The sequence below is a fragment of the Typopeltis vanoorti genome, chromosome 14 (genome assembly GCF_054136105.1).
Source record: "Typopeltis vanoorti isolate ZY-2024b chromosome 14, IOZ_Tvanoo_1.0, whole genome shotgun sequence".
Taxonomy (NCBI): domain Eukaryota; kingdom Metazoa; phylum Arthropoda; class Arachnida; order Uropygi; family Thelyphonidae; genus Typopeltis; species Typopeltis vanoorti.
In genome coordinates, this window is record NC_143562.1 from 92901401 (window position 1) to 92922606 (window position 21206).

Below are 21206 nucleotides of genomic sequence, written 5' to 3' on the forward strand. Positions count from 1 at the left end.
CAAGTGAATTCATTTAACTACCTAGGATGTATGATCACATATGAAAATGAAAAAGATATAAACGTAAAAATTGCAAAATATTTTAAAATAACAGGTGTAATTAATTCTGTATTTAAACCAAAACCTAGTTCAAAAACAAACCAGATTAAAAGTATTGTATACTTTTAATCTGGTTTTTTATTGTATACGTTTATATCTTTTTTTGCACAGAATGGGTGAGGATAGCAGGAGAACAAGAGGTCATTCCTGGAAGCTGTATAAGGAGGGTGTGAGCAAGGGAGTGAGGAGCAGGTTTTTTGCATGGAGAGTGGTGAGTGATTGGAATGCTTTGCCCGAGAGTGTGGTGTGTGCAGAGACAGTGAATATACAGTGAATATGTATTTAAGGCACAATATGACAAACTGTGTGTATAACAGTGGACCTCCCACGATGAGTCTTTGACTCCATGGAGGTTTTTATAATAATAATAATAATAATAATAACAATACATTAGCCCTACCAGTCCTATTGTATGGAAGTGAAATCTGGACAATAAAAACAAAGATTAATAACAGCTGAAATGAAGTTATGAGAAAAACTGCAAAGTATACTCTATCTGATCACAAAAGAAATGAAGAAAATAAAAGAACTAAACCAAGAACCAGTAATAGAAAAAATTAAAAAATATAAACATAAATGGATGTAACAAGTTCAAAGAATGAAAACAGAAAGATTACCAAAACAAGCCTTAAAGTACAAGCCATTAGGAAAAAGAAAGCCAGGACGTCCTCTTAAACGATTCAACGATGACTTCTAAGGCCGGAACAGCCATGCTAGGCCTAAATCATTGATACGCATGATGATGATATATCGTTATTGTTATTCAGTACTGTTTTTCCTCCTCCATATTTTATAGTGACGCCTCTGGCCTTACTAAAAATTCTCAATAAATAGAAAAACTGAAATTCCTGTTAATTCAAAAATTAAGAAATTCAGTATATACCTTTATACTATAAAAAAAAATTTTTTTTCAAAATATAACAATATGAAACACGCAAATAAAGATAAAAAAATTAAATACGTGGATTTGCATATATATATTTTATTAAATAAAAATGCACACATCAAATTTATCATAGTATAAATCTAGTTTGTATAGACTTTAGATAAACAAGAGCCTTTAAATAAACAAGACTCTCCATCATATCTCGATATCCTAAGAAAACTTTCGTAGCTGAAACTCTAGAAATTGTGCTGCACAAAATTCATTTTATATATCTCACTTAGCAAGAATAGTGGCATATGTCAAAAGCGGTCATTTTGTATAATAATGCTAGATATCCAGAAAACTGTCAGAGTAACTGAAATTTTAGCCACCTGAGAGCGCTGTGTTCATTACTTTTCTTCCAAGTAAGAAATATAAAACCTCATTTAAATAAATAATAAATAAAACTGACCGTTTTCGCCATGTCACATTTCTCGCCAGGTGCGATATACATATATTTAGTGCAATTTAATTGAACATTATTATTATTTAATTTCTGTGGCCTTTCTCCAAGGCTACTTTGATGACTCGAAAAAATAAAATGCATAATTAGGTAGGAGACAAAAACGATACATTCTTTAATCGAAACCTACCAAGTGTTAATAAACAAGGCATCTAAAAGCTCTTTTCGCCATGTGGGCGTGGGTAAGAACTGCTTGAGTAGCAACTTCCAGATGGGTCATTATTTACACGCATGCGCACAGTATACATTTGCCACACCCCGGACATATCATCTTCCTACCAAAAATTACTTCTCAGATCTTTGGCAGATAATATTCAGCTCTCTCAAAAAATCTTCGCGCAAATATGTTGCGCTTGTGGCAGCTATTGACCTACCTGGTTGTGGTCACAGCCGTTAGGGTACACGAAAGAAGCACAAAACCAAAATGCGGGGTTTGTGAGCAGTCTGCATGTGTTCCGCCAGTGGACTGTTTCGCTGGCATGGTGAAGGATCACTGTGGCTGTTGCTTCGTATGCGGCCGCAAAGAAGGAGAACGCTGCGATGATGACAGTTTATCTCTCCACCGACAACACCGCTACGGGAAATGCGGAGAACATCTAGAATGCAGAATTCGCACAGATCTTCCGCCTTCCGATACTCCCGAGGCTACATGTGCATGTATTAGCAACGAAGCGCTGTGCGGAAGTGATGGGCGCACTTACATGAATCAATGTCAGTTTACTGAGGCCAGATACCAACATCGAGATGGACTTCGGCTTGCTCATAGTGGGCCATGCAGATCAGGCAAGAAGTTTATTTCATTTTATTATTTTTTAAAAAAATAAGCAACCTTCTTTGCTAAGCTGTATTTGTATAAATATACTAATGTAAAGGGGCTTAATTTAAAACACATTCGAAGTTTCAGTTTCTTGATTTTGAATGTTCTTATAACAAAGAAATCAAATGAGTGACGTGTAGAATGTTTCAGTTTCTCTTTCTTTGCTAACTGTCGTCTGATAACGCAACGCTCCAACTGAAGAACTTAGGTTATCGAACTCACTTCACAACTAATCCAGTATTTGTCTCCTGTTTTCATCGTCTCTCTAGTAACATAAAAAAATTCATATTTAAACTGACAAAGTCTTTCAATAAAAAGAATTAAAAAATGCATTTATTTACTAATTATTGACACCAATATTAATATTAAATTTTCCTATTTATAACAGTTGTGCATGCATAGCAAAATTTCAAATCCGTCTCGTTTTCGAATTATTCTTGAGTCAATTGACTAAACGACTTACACCAGGAAGTTACTTTTCTTGAAGGGAGAAGGATTAACAAAAAAAGTATGAAAGTTTTTAACGTTTACAATTTTTTTTTTTTTTACTGATAAATAATATTTATTTGAAATGTTAAACTTAAAACATTTATGCTACCGTAAATCACATATTGCCGAACATCACATTAAAAATGAAAAAAGAATATGAACATGCAGACACAATGGTATATATAACTCGTGGACATCTAGACTTATATATATATATATATATATATATATATATATATATATATATATATATATATATATATATATATATATATATATATATATATATATATATATATATATATATTTATATTTATATATAAATATATATATATTTAATACAAAACATCATACATCCCCTTCTTGGAGATGTGTTTTGTCATTAAGGGTAAATATCAAGATTAGTGATCGGAGCTTGTTCCACCTTTGCCACGAGTTGCCCTGGTCCGGCACTACCTGTGGGATCAGTTAGACTTGCATCAATTGCAGGCGCAAACTTGACTTTTAGTCTGTTTGCTTACTTGGGAAATGGAGTAAAACCAGGTTTAAAATTGCTTGGTATCTTTAACATATTTATACCCAAGGTAAAAATACTTTCTACATATATATATATATATATATATATATATATATATATTGAGGTTTGGCATGTTCCTAAGGGCCGAGGCTGATTCCATGAATAGTCTTTCATATTTGAACTTGCTGCCGTGTATTACTGTGGCTTACTTCCATCTTATTCTGTGGCGAGTATCCAGAGCGTGGTCTGCAAGCCCAGAGTGGCTGTACTGGTGAAATCGGATGTAATCCTTGTGTTCTGAGATTCTGATATTTGCTGTCCTGCCTGCCTGGCCAAAGTAGGACAATCAGAATCTCAGAACACAAGGATTACATCCGATTTCACCAGTACAGCCACTCTGGGCTTGCAGACCACGCTCTGGATACTCGCCACAGAATAAGATGGATTAATACATAGCATGATACATCTCCTGCAGGAGATGTGCTTTGCATTAAGGGTAAATATTAAGAATAGTGATCAGAGCTTATTCTACTCACGAGTTACCTTGGACTTGCACTACGTGCAGGATCAGCTAGACTTGCAACACTTGCAGGCGCAAATTTGACTGACTTGTCTGTTTACTTACTTGGGAAATGGAGTAAAAAACCAGGTTTATATTTAAAATAACTTGATATCTTTAACACACACACACACACACACACACACACACACACACACACACACACACACACACACACACACACACACACACACACACACACACACACACATATATACAGTATATATATATATATTGTTTTATATTTATGAAAAATTGAATCACTAGAACCGAGATTTAAGTAAAAAGGTTTTAATATAAAAACACTACTAGTTTCAGCCTGTAACAGCCTTCTTCAGGTGACATTATAAAAGAAAGATTAAACACTAAACATTGAAGGTTAAAAGACTATGAACAACATAGACAGTCTCTATACATAATTAGCATGAAAACGTTGTAGTTGTATTTGAAGCTGTTCTTTTCTTTGTTGCATTGTTGGGAGAGTGCGTGCTTGCAGCCTCACGTGAACGCCAGTACATGATTACAGCTGAATGACTATCTGGGAGGTTGTAGCTCAAGTTGTTATTTAGATGAACATGATTGAAGATGATTTCTCTAGATTCCCCAGCAGACTTTGTGACTTTGGTTTTTATCATTAGGATTAGCCGAGAAAAGGGTTAATTCCATCCGTTAATTCCTCGCATATATGGTGTTCCTAAAATCCATAAAGAGAACACACCATTACTTTCAATTCTCCTACGTACAATCTTTCAAAATATCTTTCCAAATACCTAAAAAGTTTTTCAGGCAAGTCACCATCCTTTATCAAGATCACTACAGAATTTGTTACATACATCAAGGATATTACAGTTAATGAAGATGACATCATGGCTAGCTTGGACATAACTTCTTTGTTCACTAATGTCCCAACAGATGAAGTCCTAACATTACTCAAGGAAAACATTATCCAAAAAAACGTTAGCCTTGCTTACACATTGCATCAGGTCCAGTTACTTCAAATTTCAAGATAATATATACAAACAAAATCATGGACTGGCTATGGGTAATCCTTTATCCCCTGTACTCGCAAATATTTACTTGGAGGATTTTGAAACCAAAGCTATCTCTTCCTTTATTTTAACACCTAAAGTTTGGAAACGTTATGTGGATGATGTCTTCATTGTTTGGAGCCATGGACATGAATCCCTTATGGTTTTCCTCGAACATCTTAATAGCCGACATTAAAGTATTAAGTTTACTGCCGAGCTTGAAAAGGATAATTCCTTGCCTTTTCTTGATGTCAAACTGACTCGCTCTTCTGGTAAACTCAAAATATCGATATATAGAAAGCCCACACATACCAACAGATATCTACACAGTCAGTTCCATCATTTCCCTCCTCATAAGCTTGGAATAATTTCCACATTGGGACATAGAGCCCGTTCTCTTCTTGATGACCCAAATGAACTTCTTAGAGAAACAAACCATCTGAAAACTTCTTTTGCAGTTAATGGATATTCCAAGAAAAGCATTGAAAAATTCCTTCTTAATCCTCCTAGACATCACTCAGAAGAAACAAATAGATTCAAAGGCAATATATCTATTCCTTACATAAGCACTATTTCACATAAATTAGCAAAAGTTCTAAGAAAATACAATATCAGAACCTTGTTCACTCCACTTCCAAAGATCCGTTTCTTAATTAGCCACCCAAAACCTTGTCATCATCAACTCGAATACCCTGGTGTATATAAAAATTGTGTGATTGTGATATTCCTTATTTTGGGCAGACAGACAAATCTGTCGAATTGCGTATGGAAGAACACATGAGGGACATTACTTACAAGAGACAACGAGCGAGTGCATTATCAAGTCATATCCTTTTCTCGGCTAATCCTAATGATAAAAACCAAAGTCACAAAGTCTGCTGGGAAAAATCTACTAACATCTTCCGTTGCAGTGACGAACTAGAGAGAAAAATCGTGAAATCTAGAGAAATCATCTTCATTCCTGTTCATCTAAATAACAACTTGAGCTACAACCTCCTAGTCATTCAGCTGTAATCATGTACTGGCGTTCACGTGAGGCTGCAAGCACGCACTCTCCCAACAATGCAACAAAGAAAAGAACAGCTTCAAATACAACTACAACGTTTTCATGCTAATTATGTATAGAGACTGTCTATGTTGTTCATAGTCTTTTAACCTTCAATGTTTAGTGTTTTATCTTTCTTTTATAATGTCACCTGAAGAAGGCTGTTACAGGCCGAAACTAGTAGTGTTTTTATATTAAAACCTTTTTACTTAAATCTCGGTTCTAGTCGTTCAATTTTTCATAAAACTATCTATGTTAACCGAGTTAATGATCATTCTGTCATATATATATATATATATATATATATACAGTAAGATGTCATCTCTCTCTCTCTCTCTCTCTCTCTCTCTCTCTCTCACACACACACACACACACACACACACACACACACACACACACACACACACACACACACACACACACACACACACACACTACGAAGCTACTCACGTGATCTGAATAGGGAGGCTATGCAAATCGCGTAGAGAATGCTGAACCAACTTAAAAAAGGGAAAATACAAATAAACCCTTGAAGCATTTGTACATTTGCATATCGATTTTATATCCTTATTTTGTTACGATTATGAAAATAATCAATTTCATAGTTCCAAAATGTAATTAAATTTTTGTATTTGACTGTGAAATGTAAAGTTAACCTGTATTGATTTGAATGGATATCCGCTGAAGTTGGAGCACGTCTCGACTTATTTTCAGTCACAACTGCTATTTCGCTGTTCATATTATTCCATTAGGAAACACGGCTTTCGTTTCTGTTCTGGCTGTGAATAATAAACCGTCCGCTAGCTACTGATGGATGGATGATCGCAATTAGGCCCTGTTTATAAATGCCACACTGAGCATACAGTTTTCTACGCCATGTATCTCCTATTCCAAACAAATGCGGGTAACTCCCTACATGTTTCCAAGAATGTAACTCGCATAATTAATACAGTTCTTGGAAACATGCGCTGCATGAGAACTAGTTCCAAAAGAGGCATGAAATTGTTATTTAATGGGGTAAAGCAGCTGTTCGTTTTGTTTTATGATTTTTCTAAATTGAGTTTTATGATGTTTCTCATTGAAGTTGATCAGAGGAATCTTGTTTTGAAAAAAAAAATATGAATTATGTTTGTAGTTTTATTAAGAATTTGATTTTGCACTTGGAAGCGACATTATATAAAGCCAATTCGAAAGAGATAATTCTTACGATGCTTTAACATATTTTAATTTCATTTATTCAAAATATTAACTCAAAATATTAATTCCTCCCCCAACACACAAGACTGTGTTTCGAAACTAAATTTCCTAGGCACTAAGGTTCTACGTCTTAAATTTGATTAGCCCATCAAACCTCTATTAAGAAAGTTTTCAGATTAATAGACGAGAATTTGTCAACCTTTATGTTACTGAATAATTTTTTTTTATGTTATCCCTCCCACGAAAAGCCGAAAATCTATAAGGCATTTTTAGTACCCGTGATATAATAAGCAAATTATTATTATTATTATTATTATTATTATTATTATTATTATTATTATTATTATTATTATTATTATTATTATTATTATTATTACATGACACCTCTAGGGAGTCCAAAGACTCATCGAGGGAGGGCTTACTCCACAACTGTCTGTCTCCACCACGTAATCTACCATCAACGCCATCTACCACCCACCACTAGTAATAAGAGTTAGAAAGCCAGAGACATCTATTCCAGAGGCCAGAAACTGAACTTTTTTTTTTTTTTTTTTAGATCACCTTAGTCATCCGATAAGTGCGATTGTGGTATTACACAATTGCACTTATCGGATGACTAAGGTGACGACAATCATCTACCATCTAAAGACTTTCACAAGCATTCTTACCGTAGTATGATTCGAGTCCTCTTCCAGTAGGCTGGAGAGGAAGATGAGATGCTGTTCACTTGACAAGTTGAGAACCTCCGATGCGTAACTACGAGGATGACACTCCTCGGTTGGATAGATTTGGGTTTGGATCCTGTCTACAACGCAGAGTTAGACATACAAAAGGGACTGTTTTTTTTATATTCTTTTCTCCTACAAAACAGACAAACTGGCCAAACAGCACATGCTTCTAAGAGGCATTATAATCGGCAGTTGCTCGGTTTTAAAAGAGAAAGGCTCACAAAAATGGAAACAGAAGATATGTTTGTTAGATGATAGATAAATATCTGTTTTTAATGTATCAGAACCGAGATATTCCTATAAAAAAGCAAACAAGAACATCGACTAGAAACACACACACACACACACACACACACACACACACACACACACACACACACACACACACACACACACACACACACACACACACACACACACACACACACACACACACACACACACACACACACACACACAATACCCGCCCTGGCTTTAAAAAATAGTAAGTAAAATACTATTTTTTTTAAATGTGACTCCTACCAGCGAGGGGTTGGAAACCTATAGTTTGTGGGTGGACTGATAAACGACAGGACAGTTAATCCTATTGGTATAGTCTGCCAGTTGCATATAATATTCTCTGATTGGTTTGTCTCTTTTGCTGGAGGAAAACTCAAGTTTCTATGGGAGAAAAACCTGTTGCTCCAGTATTAGCCCGGCGAACTTTCGTTTGGAAATACCGAGATAAGAGTGATGTAAACTTGCTCCACTTTTGCAACGCGTTGCCTGGTGTTGTACTACCTTACCCCAGTCCTGAAGATACTTTCAGGAGCAAACTTTGTTGCTCACACTTGGATAAAGGATTAAACTAAACTTATTATTTCATTTGGAAAAATCCTCAAATTCTCCGCAACTTGAAGTGGATCCGAACACTGGTCTCTCTAACCAAAGGCATTGTCTCTACTGACTGCGCTGATCACCCAAGTTAGCTCTTCAGTACACCGCTCTTTTGGATCGCATAACACAATAGTTCCATTGTAAACAACAACAAAACCTTAGAAATTACCGAAGGACTGCCATAATGAAGATTAGTTGATGATGTAATTTTGAATCGGTAATATGAGAAAGTAAAATGCCATTTACAGTATGTGCGTTCCTTCCAACTGAAGACTGCCTCTTAGTTTTCATCTTTAAAAATTATACAAAAGTAAGTATTAATACATGAAATAAATCAAGTCGCTTAGTTTTGCATGCATTGTTGAACTACAGGAGAGCTCCACTTGCACCAACTTGGTTACAGCACGATATATGCTGAAGCAGGAAAAAGACCCGTGTTCCCAATTTCGATATTCTCAAATTAGGACAGCTGCTTTCGAAAATTCAACAATAAGCTCCCAGTTTTCAACGTCATTGCTAGGGGACCACTGATAATAATTTATTTACGGAATATTAGCGCCAAATCTTAACAAATAAACCAAAATCTATCTTCTTTTTATGTGACTGCAACACGCTAATTACACAATTTGATCCAGTAAATTATGTTGAAACCTGGTTTGCTTCAAGGAACAGTGAACAGTTAATACCAACTCTTAGATTCGGTTATATGAGAGCCAGAAAAGTTTGGAGATTGCGTGGACACGTATCAATGCATCATTCAGTGTTATTTCATATATAAATTTAGATTTACAATAATTTCAGAAATATGTAATTATACACATTTCAGAATGATGTACAGTAATTTTGTTAAAGAACAAATTGAGAAACCTCTAATGCTATAAACTTAGAATATTTTCCCTAAATATATGCAGCGTCTCATAATTTGTATTTCCTTTTCTATCTGTATAATTAAGCACTCTAAACCTCTAAACACATGCATAAATATGTGAAAGTGAAATATGAAATATAAAAAGAAATATGTGAAAATGTGTTGAATTTTTTCTCTCCACATTGTCTAGAACGTACACGCCTCGCTTATTTGAGCATATTACAATGCGCAGAAGTGAGTCGCAGCTAAAAAAAAAAGAAAAAGTTATTTGATTAAGTTCCTTGAACGACTCTTATTCGGAATTTTGCATTTTGCAAGTTTCTAATTAATATTATATGTTCAGCTGGTACTGCCAAAACAACCGAAGGACATTTATACTTATTGTATAGAGTATTATACAATAAGAAGTCAAAGTTCAAGGTTTTCACTTTGGAATTGAGATCTCAGTTACAGCTACTATCTAACAAATAAAAAGGATACAGCGCCTCCTATGCCGTTTTTAGAAATTTAGTATATTTCGTCACTACTTAATTGTTTTATTTCATGCACAAAATTTCAAATCTCACTTCCCAGTGGCCGTATCTTAAAGCAACAGACGAGCACCAACGAATGTTACTGCTGTTTTAAAAATAAATAAATGATAAAGAAGAAAAATCAAATCAATTTTTTTTTCTCACATTGTCTAGAACGTACATGCCTCGCTTATTTGAGCATATTACAATGCGCAGAAGTGAGTCGCAGCTAAAAAAAAAAAGAAAAAAAAAGTTATTTCATTAAGTTCCTTGAACGACTTTCACTTAAGCATTTCACTTGACACGTGATATGGAGTAGGTATAAAGTCCACGCCTGCCTTTGCTATGTACATATTTATTCGTTCAAGAAAACGTAGATAAATTTGACATACTTTCATATTCAGAAAACCGCAACAGAAAAATAATGCAAAATGCTCTGAAGAAAGTCACTGTTTTCCATATTTTTTAGAAATAAAGTACATTCACTGTTTTACTTGCAATGAGTTCAAGACACATGAGTAATCCTTGTGCGTTTTTTTTTTTTTTTACATTAAAAAGTGCAAGTGCATGCGTCCTAGTTACGATCGCCAGTTTTCTGTCTGGTATTCATACTGTTACTTCGAGGTAGTTCCTTTGAGGCGTGATAGAGCCCAGTTCAGGCAGCGTTTCAAGTGAACTGTATCAATGCGCTGAATAAATAGTCCTAACTACAAGGGCACTAATTTAATCAATTTGCTCTTTCTTTCTTTCAATACAATATATATATATATATATATATATATATATATATATATATATATATATATATATATATATATATATATATATATATATATATATATATATATATATATATATATATATATATATATATATATATATATATATATATATATATATGATGTGGCGTTTGCACACCATCGCGCTAGGCCGCACGAAGGAAGTCTTGGTTTCGAGTCTAGTCGGCGACTAGAGGAAATTTTTCTAAGCCTTTTTTCGACCGGTTCCCGAGTTAGTCGATCTCTGGCACGGGCAAGCAGGTTTTTCCTCCCGGAAACTCGGGTTTTTCGTCCTGTAAACTCAAGAAAATCGACCGTAGAACCCACATTATTTCAGACATTAGGGTTAGAGACCACGAGATGGCGGCACATTTGAGCCGTCTCTCTTCACTGCGTACCGCTTAATTAGTGATAGCCTTGGGCCACCTGTCTCTGATTGGGTACCAGTGGAGATTGAACTGCCCACTCAGTCTCCAAAAGTTAGATAGGGCTAAATGGCCTCGCCTACTCCCGTATATACGGGAATAAAAAGGCGTTAGCTGATTTTTTTTTTTTTTTTTTTTATATATATATATATATAAAGTTTAGACAAAAATTGATTTCAATTTATATATGAATACAAACATGTAAGCAGTGGCGGCTCGTACATAAGCACTGCGACACTGCAGCACCCCAAAGGAAAAAATGAAAAAATTAAATTTTGTTTGTGTTTATAAATACTAACAATGCTTACAATATTATATAAATGCAATACAAGATGTTAAAGGTTACAGCTTATGTTTTGACATTGATTGAATAGTTAATAATTGGAATTGTTCGATTAACGCTTTAGATTACGAAATGAATGCACTGCGATCTAACACAGTGTCGGAATTATCACATTCGGCCAATTGCATCTAAACTCGCCGATATTCGTTTGCGCTTCTCATTGCACTTTACAAGTGATTCTGACACTGCTCGTTTGACAGTGTATCGTATGCTTGCGCGCTTTATTTCTGTGAGATACGAAACTTTTATTATTCGTGGTGAGGGTGAGCTATTTTTTGTAAATCTTATCTTATTTTGTTAAAATAACATATAATTATTTATTTATTATAGATACAAGGCTGATTTATGACGATTGTCACTGTTGAAAATATGAAAATAATTATATTTTTTCAATTATCGTTACACGAAACAAATGCACTGCGATCTAACACAGTGTCAGAATTAGCGCGTTCGGCCAATTGCATCTAGACTCGCCGATATTCGTTTTCGCTTGTCATTACACGTTACAAGTGATTCCGACACTGTCGTTTGGGCAGTGTATCGTATGCTTGCGCAAGTTATTTCTGTGAGATACGAAACTTTTATTATTGGTGCGTGTTCGTGGTGAACTATTTTTTGTAAATCTAAATTTTGTAAACTAAATTTTGTAAATCAATATAATTATTTATTTATTATAGATACAAGGCTGAATTATGACGAGTGTCACTGTTGAAAATATGAAAAGAATTATATTTTTTCAATTATCGTTACACTAAACAAATGCACTGCGATCTAACGCCGATATTCGTTTGCCTTGTTATTGCACGTTACAAGTGATTCTGACACTGCTCGTTTGGGCAGTGTCGCTTACAGATAAATTGTATGCATGCGCGCATTATTTCTGTGAGATACGAAACTTTAGTGGTGAGGATGAAATATTTTTAATAAAGCAATTTTTTAATATGTAAATTTATTTATTAATAAATTCGTTACTGATTAGGAAAAAAGTTTTTTTTTTTTTTTTTTTTTTTTTTTTTTTTTTTTTTTTTTTTGCATATGCAGCAACCCCACTTAAAATTTTCACCGGCCGCCATTGCATGTAAGTATTCAGAAGTCAATTCTTAATTGACTTCTGTATAGTAAATGATGACAGATAGATAAATAAATAAATATGTAAGCGGATAAAAAAAAAATAATAAAAACAGTGACAGGGGATTAGAGAACAGAGTATTATTACTCATAAAAGTTATCTTCTTATATGTTTGAATGTTCTTTATTATATTCCCCTCCCTTAAAAGCACTTTGCGTATCAAGTTCTTCACTGGTCAACTCCACAACAGTTACACTTAAAATGTAGCTTTTTCTGAAATTAAACTTTTAGAAAAATTCTGACTGACTTTGTGGTAGATGTGATTTCATATAAACTGAGCGTGTATTATTATTTTTTTTACAAAAAAAATAAATAAATAAAAAATTAAAAAAAAAAAATATATATATATATATATATATAGGAAAAATCGATAAATAATAAGAATAGGAATAAACAGTAAAAACGGCATTGATTTTCCAGAAAATCCAATTTGTTGCATTGATGTTTGGTATTGAAATAGTACTTTATATTACGCATATTCTTCCGTGTTTTCACAAAGTTAAGGAAAAAAAAAGTTCCGATTTTTTTTGTTTTTTTTCTCCTTAAATAAAAAGCAAATTCTGTTTTGTTCAGTCGGCAGCTACTAGCCACGGACGAGTGGACCGAGCGTATTATATATAATTTTAATTATAATAATATATGTAATTAATATATAACAAATAGAACAAATTTAATTTAAAAAATTTCCTAACTGTTGCAGTTATTACATAATAGATTATAGTTTTATCCTCCACAAATTTGGGACTATACGGAATTCGGAACCGAAATAAACCTGTGGTAATTTTTTTTTATAAAAGTGAGAATTGGAAAATTTTGTCATCTCTTTTTATTCCATTAAAAAGTGAAAATTTTTCTCAACAGCAAATTGTCATTTTTAAATTATTTACCTTTCAAATATCTACGAAAAATATATTTAATCAAATAATATTTTCTCGTCTATGAAGCAAGCCGATCAAACGATAAAAGAATGAGGAAAATGAAATATACGCATAGTTTGAGAGCAGAAGATAACTCTTTTACTCGAGCTTGCATTCCAATTTCTAATATCTAACTAAAATACCAAACATAAACAACACTGTTTACGTATTAAAGCATGTCCGAAACACTGAGAAGTAGCATTAAATATTCATTTAAACTCATAAATTAAAGCTTCATTGGCAATGATTACTAGTGGAACATTAATGCTGTTAAATAAATATGAATAAAGCATCATAAAAACTTTTATTCAATTATTTATGTGTTACTATTTTAATAATACACTTTTATGTTAATAAGCAAGAGAGAGAGAGAGAGAGAGAGAGAGAGAGAGAGAGAGTAAAGATGATTTATTGCCTTCTTATAGTAATTACAGCTTATAAAATATGTATGCTGTTTACCTCTCAGTTTTCCTTTTTTCCCCCTTCCATTTATTTATTTTTTTAAAAATTGTCTTCGTTGATGAGTGAGCAGGGAGGATTATTTTTAGGTAATTATTCTCTTTTAAGAATAATTTGTTTTCAATAATTTATTTTTAAGTAACATATTCATAATTCTTTCAATAACATTTGAAAAATAAAATTGAATGAAAAGTATTTCGTTTTCCAGAAATTTTAATTGTGTAAAATGTAATACCAAATATATTTCTGATCTTATGAACTTAATTCTTTGTTATTTATTTATTATTAGCACCAAAGATAATCACCCCTCCTGAAAATGTTAAAAACAAAACTGGAGGCCGCGTTGGACTGTCATGTGAAGCCACTGGCTGGCCAATTCCTGTAATTGAGTGGAGAGTGGACCATGGAGACGGCGATACGGTGCCTTTACCTAGTAAGTATATGGCGACATATGCCGTATAAAATATGCATTTACTATTCACAGTAGTTAACATACACTGGAGTGTGTGTGTGTGTGTGTGTGTGTGTGTGTGTGTGTGTGTGTGTGTGTGTGTGGTGGAAATATAAATCTGAAAGATCCAGCGTAGTTACATAATAATAGAAAATATTTTATTTCCTTTTTTTTATGTTATTTTATTAGTGTATATATTGAGATTATTATTGAGTTTACTTTAGTTGAGGTAACTAAAACAGGTTTACGTATGAGTGAGAATTTGGTGAATGATGGAGTAATGGATAGAATGGAAGTGATTGGGAGTCAACATAATGAATGCACAAGAGTTCGAGAGGAAATGAGATGTGAAAGTGAGGGAGTAAGTAAAGGAGTGATGAGGGAAGATGAAATTGGGAGAGTGATGAGGGAATGTAATGAAATTGGGAGAGTGATGAGGGAATGTAATGAAATTGGGAGAGTGACGCAGAAGAGTGTAGAAAATGAAGGAGTGAGTGAGTGAGTGACTCTTGTTTGGATGTGAATGAAGTTATGAGTGGTATAATTTATGGTGATTCACTGATTAAGGGTATGGAGAGCAGTATGCCTGAGGAGTGCTTGTCTGGCAGAACAATAGAGAGAGAGAGAGAGAGAGAGAGAGAGATTTTAGCAATAAAAAGAGGGCAAGGTGCAGAAAAGATGATAGTTATGGTGGGCACAAATGACCTTAGTGGTAGTATTAATCGGGTAACTAAAGATTTAAGAACATTGTTAGATATCGTGAAGAAGAAAAGTATCAAAGGGAGGATAGTGTGTGTGCTGCTTCGTTTTGACAATTATGAGCTAAGTAGAAGAGCGATGATAAGAAATGATATGATTGCAAGAGTGTGCAAAAAAGAGATCTGGAATTTATTGATGTCTGGAGTGTGTGTTTGAAGGCAAAAGACAGCTGTATGCAAGAGATGGGTTGCATCTGAACTTGGAGGGTCAAAAGCGTTTGAGGAAGTTACTGTTTTCTGGGCAAGTAGAAGTAATTGGGCAGGGAAACTAAATTTGAAGAGGTTGAGTGTGAGACAGAGAAACTTATGCAGCGAATGTGTGTTTGCTGATCCTTTTTCATGGAATAATTTTAAAAATAGAGTGGATAAAAATCGGCATGGGACTATTGTGAATACTAAAATTAGTAGAATGAATATCAGTTCTAAAGCTGATATAAGAAGTAAAAGGAATCTGCAGTTTTTGTGCACTAATTCAAGAAGAATACGAAATAAGAGGGAGGAATTTTTGGCATTAGTTAGTGCAATCTTACCAAACGCTGTAGGGATTAGTGAAACTTGGATGTCAGCAGAAGATGTGGTTACTTGGAATTGAATGTGATGGGTACAGTATTTTCAGGGTGGATAGAGAAGATAGAACTGGGGAGGAGTATTGTTGATGATAGCTGATGAGTTGCAGCCAAAAAAGTATTATACCAAGATGATAGACGTGTGAATGATAGTTCATTTGTGGCAGTCTGGTGTGAAATAGTGACCAACGCAACCAAATATACAGTTGGTTGCTGCTATAGGCAAGGGGGGGGGTGCAAGGGGTGATGTTGAATTCATGCATCAGCAAATTAGTGTAATGGGTGCAGAGAAATTAGTGATTATTATGGGGGATTTTAATTATGGTGACATCGATTGGAAGGAGGAATTATCACGCGGCAAAAGGGAATTGGAATTCATACACCTTCTAAGAGATAATTACTTGAAACAGCACATCACTGAAGGGACTCGTGGTGTGAGGGTGTTGGATCTGGTCGTAGGTTCAGAGGGCATATGCATAAGAAAGGTGTCCTCGTTACCTTCAATTGGTGAGAGTAATCATAATATATATCAGAAATGTCCAACTCCACCGGGATATAAATATCCCCTACATCTACTCTTTCCTGCAGTCTTCAGCAGTAAAGTTCTTCTCAGCATCCTCTTCACATCCAAATGAATTAGTGCAACGAGCAGCAAATTATGATGAAACAGACTTCTCAAAATATAGAAGACCCAAGGCCATCCTACTTCCAAATGAAGATCTTTAAATCGCACCCACTCAGGCAGAGCACTTAGCTCATAAACTTTTCCTCACACAGCAACCTTATCAGATGGCAGGGATTATAAAATCATTTTGCTTCACCCTTATAGTCAGCAACGTCTTGCGTCTTGCGATTATTAAGAATAATGCCGATTAATAGATGTTACCACTATTCAGACCGTTGCTTTGCAAAAAAGTATGAAATTGTGAAAGGAAGAATTTAAAGGACTGACTTTCGCAGTGGAATTGTTTTCAGTTAAGATGCAGTTTAATTCACGCACTCGTTTACAGATAATATTGTTTAAAAAAAAAAAAAAACAGTTGACTATGTGCGTGTTTGTTCCCCTATTTTAATACAGCAACAAAAATTCTATAATCACACAGCGCCATCCTTGGTTTATTTACAGCAGGTACAACTGATATAAACAATTAGGAAACATTTAAAATTGGTTAAACTTAACGTCATGTTGTTTTTATTATTTGAAAATCGAAGTATGCTTACTGATACGTTATAATGAAATAATAAAATAAAAAGTTTATTATACAAAACCAGGGTCTTCAAAATTCGAGTCATCAAAATTCAAGGAGAACCAGCCTACCAGTCCGGAACTCGAGGGGGGGGGCGCCGCAGGCGTCAGGGGTAAGAGCCCCTCCTAGTATATATATATATATATATATATTAAAGACTATTAATAGATAAAAATTAGCAAAATTGCGTTCATAGGGTTCGATTAACCACATTAAAAGAGCGAAATATATCACTTCTCATGCACTTCGTATCTTGATATTTCAATGTAATATCGCATATTGCAATTTTAATATGCAGTTCGTATCCATGGCAACCTTGATGTGTGTAAACGTCAATCCTGGTTGCGTGGTTTAATATCGCCAGGGAGAGATGCCAATCGCCGTCGCCTAAGGGAAATTAGGATGCATCATTGGTTGACGGCTAAAAATTGTATTTTTGACGTCATGCAAAGTCTTTTCCAAGCATTCTAAGCATTACTTTTCCAAACATTCAGTGTTCTATTTACAATTCATAATTCGATTTTTAAAAAAATATCGAAGAATATATTGAGCAGTTGCAGTTTTTAAAGACATTCAAGAAGACTATGCACTGAACTGTATCATACTTCATAGCAGTTCATACGTCATGATTTACCTGCTTATAAAGAATAAGTATTTAACATTGTTCAGCTTGTGTTATGTTTGCAAAATTTGAAAATACTTCACACTGTCCTCCCATCTGCAGAATAGTGGGATTAGTTTTTAACAATTGTCATTTTGTAACGAAAAGCCAAATACTTATATAGAACAGGACAGTATCCATTTATGTATAACAATTAAATTCAGGAGATCGGATTCAGTAATTATTCTATGTGATAAAGATTCTGCACTTAAAAGCATAAGGGTGGTGGTAGTTGAAGTAGCAGTAGAATGGAAGCAGAACTATAGATCAGTTTCTATTACTATTGTTGTGGTTAAAATTTTGGAGAGATTAGTAAGAGCCTGTATATGGGCTTTGGCAGATGAGGGTAATATTGTTCGGCTCATGTTAGCGAAGCAGTGCTCTTATTTTAGTAATATTTTTTAATGCAATAACTAGTGTAATTGATGAAGGAAATGCATACATTTTGTTTTTTCTGTATTTTTCAAAGGCGTTTTACAAGGTGCCAAATAATATTTAAGATGTAACGTATATGTCTGATAAGTATCAAAGGGTTGCGTATTGGGGGGAGCAATATTATGGCTAACGTTGCCAATGGGATTCCACAAGTTCCGTACTGGAACCATTAAGATATTCAGCTGTTTCCAAGTAATGTTAGATGTAATGTCGATGTAGTGGATCTTCAGGAGATCTGAATAAGCTGGAAATGCGAGTAAGTAACTGGGGATGCTGGTTTACTTTCTCTAAGGTTTTGAACTTTGGAATCCATAGATAGGTGGTTGCATCTATTTGTAGACCTATAATGGCCGAAATAGAGGACTGTGGAATATGAAATATGCAGGTAGCATGTCATCTCTATATTTCATAAGATGGAAGACGAAGAGATGATATAATCAAGGCCTTTAAATTGTTAAGAGGTAATTAGGAAGGGACGAGGATTAGGATCCTCCCTGGAAGTTATGTAAGGAAATGATGATCAAAAGAGTGTGAAGTGTTTATTATTATTATTATTATTATTATTATTATTATTATTATTATTATTATTATTATTATCTGGAGTGTGGCGAGTGAGTGGAATTTATCTGAATATGTTGCGAATGCTAAGAACGACAAACATACCATGCAGAACAGAGCTTCCATGATGTGACTCTTCTATTGCAATATTCGATGTAATAATATTATATTTACCATAAACACTTCCCCCCACGACGAGTCTTCGACTCCGGAAGAATTTTACAACAAACAAAAATAATCTAGTCGATCCGATTGTTCATTAGCGGTTTCTACATTCATTTTGTAAGCATTGAAGGTGTTACGTTTATTTTTCACGATAGCATTACAATAGTGAGACTAAATTCTAAATAAGCTATTTTAAGTTTATCGAAGATATACTTATTTATCTTCGATAGGTGATGATCCGAAAATTGCCGTGCAGTCGCGAGGAGGACCCGATCATTATGAAGTTACTGGATGGCTTCAGTTAATAAGTTTATCTGCGACAGATGACGCTACATACTGGTGCATTGCTCGTAACGAGGAAGGCGAAGCTTCAGCATCGGCCAGGATTTTTGTCACGGATGCTCCAAGTACGTATGCTTATCGTATATTTAATATTTTTAATATATGCTTTTGGCATACTTCTTTTTTAAATTAAATTCTGTAGTGAAATCCTTATGAAACTAAATGTATACTTAAGCATCACTTAAGTTATGTTAAAAAGATAAACGTATGGTTGCGAAAACAAAAGATACGTTTTGTTTTATTTTTTTCTTAGTAACTAATTGAACAGAGAATGGAGAGTTTTATTTATATTTATATAAATAATGTTTATTTTAAGCATCATTTATATTTCGCAAATTTAAATAACGTGGAAACGTGTTTACGTTTATAAATGTATTTCCTCATTTGTACAAACGATATTCATTGCAGTCGTGCAATTCATTCGTATTTGAATTGTGTATAACAAAAAATGTTTACTTTACAACCATTTCGTATTTCAATATGTGTTATTATGTTATGTTCGTTTACTATCTTTTTAATTCTGAACTTGGAAAAGGACCCTGTCTTAAATTAACTTTCGAGTTTGGAAAATTTTAAATTAAAGACGTTTAAATTTTAAAAAATGAAGAAATACAAGGTTTATAATAATAATAATATACAGAAAGCCTATACACACGCTACCTATTATTCTTCGTCTGCTTCGATTTGTTTTCATTCGTAGAATACAAAGATGTGAAACATACAAATATAGCAGATTTATTAAAACTTTTGTGCAATATCTAACATGTCAAGAGTGTATTATCATAAATAACCAATGTTATTTAGTGATATGGTTACACAACATAAAGAGCTCTTTTTTAGGTAAACATATTTTTACTAACTTACATTTTATTTAGTATTTATAAAATGATTTCCACTTACATTGCTTTTTTTTTTTTTCAGGAAAAGTGCTTAAAGAGCCAGATAATGACTTATAAACAGGAGATTTTTTCCCCTTGATCGGCATCTACTTATCCTACAGCCATTTTAGGTGTATAGTTAGTTCCTATAATTCTTATTGATAACGTTGTCGTTTCATTGTGGTTTGTAAATGCAAGAAATTTTATAATGTTCTCACTTTTATTGAAATAAATAATATTCATCATTTAGCTACATTTAACGAAATAATTTTCTGAATTGTAATAAGAACAATGACATAAACTGCGTGCATCTGCCTGCAAGGATACTGAAGATGACGTGATTTTTACTCGCCAATTTATCCAAAATGTAGTCAAAAGAATTATATTGTAACCCATTGCTGACTTTGCGAAATGCATAATAATATATTAACTTAGTTTTATTATTATTATTTTTTTTTTTTTATCAGTTCTAATGCATAGTTATTCCTCCGCTCTGGTTGGATGGGTGTCATTGAAATCTTTACTGACATCAATCCAATCAGATATAGCGAAATCAGTTTAGTGAAATTTGATGTTTCTAGTGTCAAGATTTGTCCTAATATTTATCCAATCATTTCAATTTTTCATCTGGACATTTTATTTATTTATGTATTTATTTAGCGACATTTGACAAAAGGATTCGAAATAATCTTAATATTTCTTTTTTGTTTTTATGGAAGTTGATAAAATTTAGTACGGTGGTCTCGGTTGTAGCGTGAATGTAAGAGATCTATAGATCGTTCAATGTGTGTGTCGACAGTTATTAGTCTAATTTAGTCATCGAGGTACTACGGTAAATGTAAGAGATACTGGAGTAATACATATTTTTATGTATTACTCCATTATGTACTGATGACGAACGTGGAGAAGGAAGACATAAAACTCGGAAGTAAATGAGTGTCCTCTACTCCCTTCAGGTAATCAAAAGACG

The 21206-nt window shown here is 33.9% G+C and overlaps 1 protein-coding gene across 1 annotated transcript; it reads left to right on the forward strand.

The window, feature by feature from the left end:
• The first annotated feature begins 1718 nt into the window (after positions 1-1718).
• On the forward strand, positions 1719-20491 carry LOC150099763 (insulin-like growth factor-binding protein-related protein 1). The gene is made up of 4 exons (XM_090403438.1): positions 1719-2270; positions 14465-14608; positions 19247-19423; positions 20280-20491. The coding sequence occupies exons 1-4, from the start codon at positions 1832-1834 to the stop codon at positions 20312-20314; spliced, it is 795 nt and encodes a 264-aa protein (XP_090259564.1). The 5' UTR covers positions 1719-1831; the 3' UTR covers positions 20315-20491.
• The last annotated feature ends 715 nt before the right edge of the window (positions 20492-21206 follow it).